Raw genomic sequence first — 7130 nt, forward strand, 5'->3', positions numbered from 1 at the left:
ATCCAAGCATGATAGCCAAAATCACAAGCAGAGGACAGCATGTTCTGGATGGAAATTTGAAGGTTGACTTAATTTCTTTCGAAGGCAAATCTGAGTGATACTTTACCTCTGAACACAATTCGTTCATAACTCTGAGAGAGTGAGCCCTGATGGTACCTTTGGAGCACTGAGGGGTCCAAGAGGGAAGGAGATCAAGCCCTTCCTCTCCCCAGCCCCCCTCCCTCCCCCCATGTGCTGCTTGAGCCATACAAAGTTCAAGGGCAGGCCACATCTACCAGGAATGGGAAAGAAGGAAGTCCTGGGTTGCCCTCAAGGTGAATTAGAAATAGCATTGGAGGAGGGGAAGTTTGAAGAGAAGCCTGGATAGAACCCACAGGTTGTTAATGTGCAAGGAACTCCCAGCAGGGGCCGGGGGCCTGCATTGTACCTGTCTCTGATACCATCTAGCTCTCCAAGCAATTAGAAAAGCCGCCTCTTTCATTGTGCACTGGCGATCATGAAGCTCAGAGCTGTTTCTGAACCTTTGTCTCATCAACACACAAGCAGAATATCATAATATTCTTGTGGCACATAGAAGTTTTAATGAAAAAAGGCTGCAGGGGGCCTGGGTGGCTCAGTGGGTTGAGTGGCACACTCCTGATTGCAGCTCAGGTCATGATCTCATGGTTCCTGAGTTCGAGTCCCATGTCCGGCTCTGCTCACTGTGTGGAGCCTGCTTCGGATCTCTTCTCTCCTTCTTTCTGGCCCTTCCCCACTAGCGCTCTCTCTCAAAAATAAGTCAACGTTAAAAAAAATAAAAGCTGCATGCAGTATGGCTGGATGCCGCAGAGAACGGGCCGTCTAGGGAATATGTGTTCCGTCTGTGACAGTGCAGGGACATACACCACTTTGGAGGTCGTGGATTATGAATTAGCTCATTATAGGGTGTGTGCATAACATCCAATACGTGATTAGATATCAACATATATATTACGAATTGGCTTATTCTGTATCATATGTATATATGCACACATCCTACATATTGCTGTATTTCTAGGTCGATATATTTATCTGTGTTTCTGTTGTGCTGATTCTCTCCTCCTAATATATGGCTTTCTGTCTCTCATTTCTGTTTGTGTGTTTTTTTGTGAACTTAATTGTAAGCTTCCTCAGTTCCTCTTTAGGTGAAGTGTGGAGTACAAATTTAAAATATCAAGTGTCTTACTTTGTTCGCGGTGTGGCGGGCACTCTTGCTTTTGCTTCTGTAAGGCTGGGATGGTTGTAGCATGATTCTTCCTGGCGGCATGGGGAGCCCAGCCCTTCTAAGGACTGGATGAAGTCACTTCAAGTGAAACACTTAGCTAATGCCTGGCAGACATTATATTATGGTTGTTTTCACATTTTAATGCTTCAAATAACCTCAGGAGATGGCTACTATTATTTTCCTTTGGCGGGGCGGGGGTGGGGAGTGGGGTGCATAGGGATGGGTGGGGGGTGTGGATTAGAAAATGCAAAGCTTTAATGTTTATAGCAGCACTCTCAACAACAGCCAAATTAGGGAAAGAGCCGAAATGTCCACCAACTGATGAATGGATAAAGAAATTGTGGTTTATATACACAGTGGAGTACTACGTGGCAATGAGAAAGAATGAAATATGGCCCTTTGTAGCAACGTGGATGGAACTGGAGAGTGTGATGCTAAGTGAAATAAGCCATTCAGAGAAAGACAGATACCATATGGTTTCACTCTTATGTGGATCCTGAGAAACTTAACAGAAACCCATGGGGGAGGGGAAGGAAAAAAAAAAAAGAGGTTAGAGAGGGAGAGAGCCAAAGCATAAGAGACTCTTAAAAACTGAGAACAAACTGAGGGTTGATGGGGAGGGTGGGTGATGGGCATTGAGGAGGGCACCTTTTGGGATGAGCACTGGGTGTTGTATGGAAACCAATTTGACAACAAATTTCATACATTGGAAAAAAAAATGCAAAGCTTTGGGGGCTCTGGGGTGGCTCAGTGGGTTAAGTGTCTGACTCTTCATTCTGCTACGGTCAGGATCTCCCACTTTGTGAGTTTGAGTCCCGCATGGGGCTCTACACTGGTGGTGTGGATTTTTCCTGTTTTCCCGTGGATTCACACTGTTTGGGATTTTTTTCTTTCTCTCCCTCTAAATAAGTAAATGAAAGAGAGAAAGAAAGGAAGAAAGAAAGGAAGGAAGGAAGGAAGAAAGGAAGGGAGGAAGAGAGAGAGAGAGAAAGAGAGAGAAAGAACGAGAGAGAGAGAAAGAGGTACAGAGAGAGAGAGAAAGAAAAGAGAGAGAAAGAGAGAGAGAAAGAGAGAGAGAGGGAGAGAAAGAAAGAGAAAGAGAAAGAGAGAAAAGAGAAAGAAAAGAGAAAGAGAAAGGAAAGAAAGAAAAAGAAAGAAGAAAGAAAGAAAGAGAAAGAAGAGAGAGAGAAAAGAAGGAGAAAGAAAGAAAAGAGAAAGAAGAGAAAGGAAAGAAAGAAAAAGAAGAAAAAGAAGAAAGAGAGAAAGAAGGAGAGAGAGAGACAGAAGGAGAGGAGAGGAGAGAGAGACAGAAGGCGAGGCGAGGGAGAGACAGAAGACGAGGCGAGAGAGAGACAGAAGGCGAGGGAGAGACAGAAGGCGAGGGAGAGACAGAAGGCGAGGCGAGGGAGAGACAGAAGGCGAGGAGAGAGAGAGACAGAGGGCGAGGAGAGGGAGAGACAGAAGGCGAGGAGAGAGAGAGACAGAAGGCGAGGCGAGGGAGAGGAGAGGAGAGGGAGAGGAGAGGGAGAGGAGAGGGAGAGGAGAGGGAGAAGAGAGGAGGAAGGAAGAAAGAAAGAAAAAGAAAGAAATGTAAAACTTGGGGAGGGAAGCGCCGGTCCCAACCTCATGGACCCTAGAAGAGGCAAAGCTAGCATTAGTTAGGAGTGGTCCCGCCTTCAAAGTGTTGGTTCCGAACTTCTGTCCTCTAGGGGTCTCTTGTGTCGCGCGCCGGCCACCCGGGGCAAGGCGGAGGTGGTCTCCTACGTAGGTCCCGGGGTGGCCCCAGGGCTCTCCGGGTGCCGACCCCCTCCCGCTCCGTCCCCGGCCTGCCCACCCTGTGGCCCGCCGACAGCCGCGGGGGTGGGGCCGGCCTCTGGGCGCCCGGGCCGGTCCGCGGAGCGCGGGTTGAGGTCGAGCGGCGGGTTGGAGGCGCGGAGGCCGCGGAGAGGACAGGGCAGGTGCGGCCTCATCTGCTGCCCCCACAGCCTCCCGCGGAGTCAGGTGCGCGCAAGAGTCAGCTACGCGGGTGGTTCGCTGCTTTCCCACCTCCATCCCGCGGCGAGACCTAGCGGCTTTTTAGCCAGATCTGGGCACGCGTCCCCTGCGCTGTCGCCGCGCCTCCCCGCCCGGGTCGCGGGTCTGAGCCCTGCGCGCGCCGCGGAGAAACGACCCGCCGCCGGGAGTCCGCGCGCAGTGGGGTCGGGAGCTTGCGGCCAGCGTGGGGGAGAGCCCCTCTCTCGGAGACTCTGGGACCGGGGAGGTTCTGGTCCCGCCCGCAGGGCGCCCTGACTTCTTGCGCTGGTGGCCGCTGCGCGCGCCCGGGGACTCCGCGGTTCCCAGCGACAGGTTACTCTGCTGCTTCGCGGCGCGTTAGACCGACGGGAGGCGTGCAGACGGAAAGGACCCGACATACAGAAGCTACGTCGCTTTAAAACGTTTTTTTTTTTTTAAAGATACAATGATACTTCGCCTCTTGATGAAAGCACGCAGACGCAATTCTACGTATGCATTTAAAAAATGCAGATAATTCTGCACTGATTGCAAAGGCGCTCTTTATCGTGGTGACGGAAATAGTCCTTATCTCGTCCGGGGGTCACGACGACACGGAGGAATTAGGTGGTATGGTGTGTAAATTGTTGATCAGTTGGAAAAAAAAAAATCGGCACATAAACGTGCACGCATGCGAAAAGTTATTCAGGAGCACTGCGCACCGCGCACGTAAGGGGGCCGAGCGGCGGGAGACGCGCGTCCGGGCCGCTAAAGCGCGGCTCGGCGCAGCTCTTTCTGCGGAGGGCCCGGCGCGGCGGGGAGAGCAGGCGCGAGGGCGGGCGCGAGGGCGGCTGACGTCACCGGGGGCGGGGCCGCGGCCGCCGAGAAAAGGCGGCGGGCGGCGCGAGCCGTCGCAGCTGCCGGGCACGGCCTCGCCATGAGCGGCCGCAACGCGTCCGACGAGCTCCGCGTCCTGTGTAGCCCCGGCCCGCTGTTCCTGCAGCCGCTCTGGGACGGCCTGCGGGCCCGGGAGGCGCTCCTGCAGTCGCCCTTCTTCCCGGCCATCTTCTCCATCGGCACCTACCTGGGCTGCTGCCTGCCGTTCGTGCTGCTGGACGCGCTGTGCCCCTGGGTGCCCGCGCTGCGGCGCTACAAGATCCACCCGGACTTCGCGCCGTCGGCGCGGCAGCTGCTGCCCTGCCTGGCGCAGACCCTCTACCAGCACGCCGTGTTCGTGTTCCCCGTGACGCTGCTGGACTGGGCCCGCGGCCCGGCCCCCGTGCCCCCCAAAGCGCCCGAGCTGCTGCAGCTGGCGCGCCACGTCGGCTGCTGCCTGCTGCTCTTCGACGCCGAGTTCTTCGCGTGGCACGTGCTGCACCACCGGGTGCCCTGGCTGTACCGCACGTTCCACAAGGTGCACCACCAGAACGCGGCGTCGTTCGCGCTGGCCACGCAGTACATGAGCGTCTGGGAGCTGTTTTCCCTGGGCTTCTTCCACCTGCTGAACGTCACGCTGCTCAAGTGCCACCCGCTCACCGTGCTGGTTTTCCACGTGCTCAATATCTGGCTGTCGGTGGAGGACCACTCGGGCTACGACTTCCCCTGGTCCACGCACAGACTCGTGCCCTTCGGCTGCTACGGCGGCGTGGAGCACCACGACCTGCACCACTCGCAGTTCAACTGCAACTTCGCCCCCTACTTCACGCACTGGGACAAGCTGCTGGGGACCTTCCGGTCCCCGCACGCCAAGTGAGGCGCGCGCCCCCCGGCGGGCGCGGCGGGGCGGGTGCCCCTCGCACCCGGGACTGCTGGGCGCTTCGCACTCGAATCAGGACAGACACACCCGAGCCTTTGTGTTGTTCTGTTTTTGTAAGTAATTTATTACCTGATGGAGATTTGTGGGTAAAATCTGATGTATTTTCACAGCCTGACCAAGTAATTTATATCGTTTTTGCGTATTGAGGATTGTACTCGGAGTCTAATTCTAGCTCACTTCAGTAGCGTTGATTCCTGGATATGTATATATGATATACGTATATCACTGGTGTATTTAAATCATCTCTAAAACGTTTGTTTGTAGGACAAGGACTTTCTTATTTTTCAAAGTGTCACAGAAATAGGCTAAAAGAACATATTTTTATGGAAAATGTGAACAGTGAAACATTCCTGCTGGACAGTGATCACAGTTATTGTACTTAACCCCAACTTTTTCATATAACTGTATATTTATATTGAATGAAATGTTATTTGTGCTTTAAAAGTGAAAAAAAAAACCCCAACCTAAATCAAACAAATACTGGATGTTGTTTTTCTGGCATTTTGACTGATAAACACTAAAATTGGAAGAGGGGGCTGGGGCAGGAGGTGTCCTTCAGAGTCTGCATCAGCCATAGAACGAGAGGAATCTGGTGGGGGGTATTTTGGGGGGATTGTAGGAGAGACAGTGGGGAGAAGGGGTCAGTTAGTCTGTTTTGCTCTAGTAACTTCACAGCGCAGGGTGGGGGGCACTATTGTTCTGGATGCTTTTCAGTTTTTCAGCTGATTTCTACATAACAAGCAAATCAAAGAATTACCTTCTAAAGTTTTAGAGAGATTAACACTGTTGACCATTTGATTATTTGGAGGAGAGTGGTGCTGGGCGGGTGTGCCTTGCTTTGCAAAACTAGTGAGTGAGGTGTGTGCGTTAGAAGGGTGCAAAGATACAGAAAGAGATTCTGAGAAGCCCTCCTCTTCAGGAAGCCATCTGGTGTAAATGGCCATCACACACATAGCGTCTGAAATTGGGGATTTTTGCATACTCCCTTTCCTTAAGTAAAGACCTGCATGCAGATTGCATATCCCTTTCTCAAAGAGAGAAAAAGGGAAATTTGGCCCCAGGTCCCTGGTTCCTCATCTGTAAAGGGAGATGGCGTTCCAGATGTTCTCACAGATGACCGTGAGATCACAGTGACAGTAAATGTCCCTGTTACTGGCCACACACCTGTTACCCATCACGTACCCGAATTGGTTTCATGTTATCTTTGGAGCAGAGTTAAATAGGGTAAAATAAAACACCAAGGCAATTTAGACAGAAAGGTCTAAAGAGTGGCAACTTTGTATGTAGTTCTAGGCTCATTATGTATGAACCAAGCTGTCTCCTTTAAAAGTGAAACGTTCTTCTCAAGACCTGGTATCCATAGCCTGCCGGATGAGACCTCCTGAGAAGTAGGTTCAGGCTCTCCCAATCTTTGGCAAGATGGAATCAGAATGCCCGGATGTTCTGCTGATTTCCACCCCACTCCCAATACGTGCGCTCTTTTGGTTTCTTCACCAAACCTACCTCCTCCTCTGTCCGCAGCAGAAGGTCCATGCCGGGTCTCAAAGATTATATTGATATATGAAAGTGGGGTTGCCCCCGAACTGCCTGCGCATCTTGGATCAGGACAGTGTATCACAGCTCACGCAGAGGATTTTTTAAACGTCTTGTGTCGCCTCACCGTATAAGGGAATGTTGCATCTTGGGGAAACTTGTACCCACGGAAGTTATTTGGGTTTAGAAACACTTTCCCTAAATTGATGTTTTAATGCATTGGAAGGTGAAGTAGGGGAGCGGAGAGGATGAGCAGGTTTTCAGATAGTTTGAGAGCCTAATGATAATAATCCTAGTGAAGTCGTTCACATCTGCATGGCTTTTTCGCGCATCTCCCCACTGGTTCCTTACACTCCGCGGGAGATAGGACGGTTGCTCTGATTATCGTGATTACTCCCACCCCGTATCGGGGATGGAGAACTGGTTCCCCACAGGGGAAGCAACGTACGCCCGATTATAAAGCACGAGGAGCTAGAGCCAGTCCTTGAACTCTGCTCTTATGCCTGTGGTGCTCTCCACGGCTCCCGGGGAGACAGAAACCCTGCAACA

At 51.9% G+C, this 7130-nt stretch overlaps 1 protein-coding gene across 1 annotated transcript; it reads left to right on the forward strand.

Moving 5' to 3' along the window:
- The first annotated feature begins 4023 nt into the window (after positions 1-4023).
- CH25H (cholesterol 25-hydroxylase) lies at positions 4024-5526 on the forward strand. The gene has a single exon (XM_027049871.2). It carries the CDS (start codon positions 4170-4172, stop codon positions 4983-4985), a length of 816 nt encoding a protein of 271 aa, XP_026905672.1. The 5' UTR covers positions 4024-4169; the 3' UTR covers positions 4986-5526.
- Positions 5527-7130: the final 1604 nt, after the last annotated feature.

This window comes from Acinonyx jubatus, chromosome D2, assembly GCF_027475565.1.
Source record: "Acinonyx jubatus isolate Ajub_Pintada_27869175 chromosome D2, VMU_Ajub_asm_v1.0, whole genome shotgun sequence".
In the NCBI taxonomy this organism is placed as follows: Eukaryota; Metazoa; Chordata; class Mammalia; order Carnivora; family Felidae; genus Acinonyx; species Acinonyx jubatus.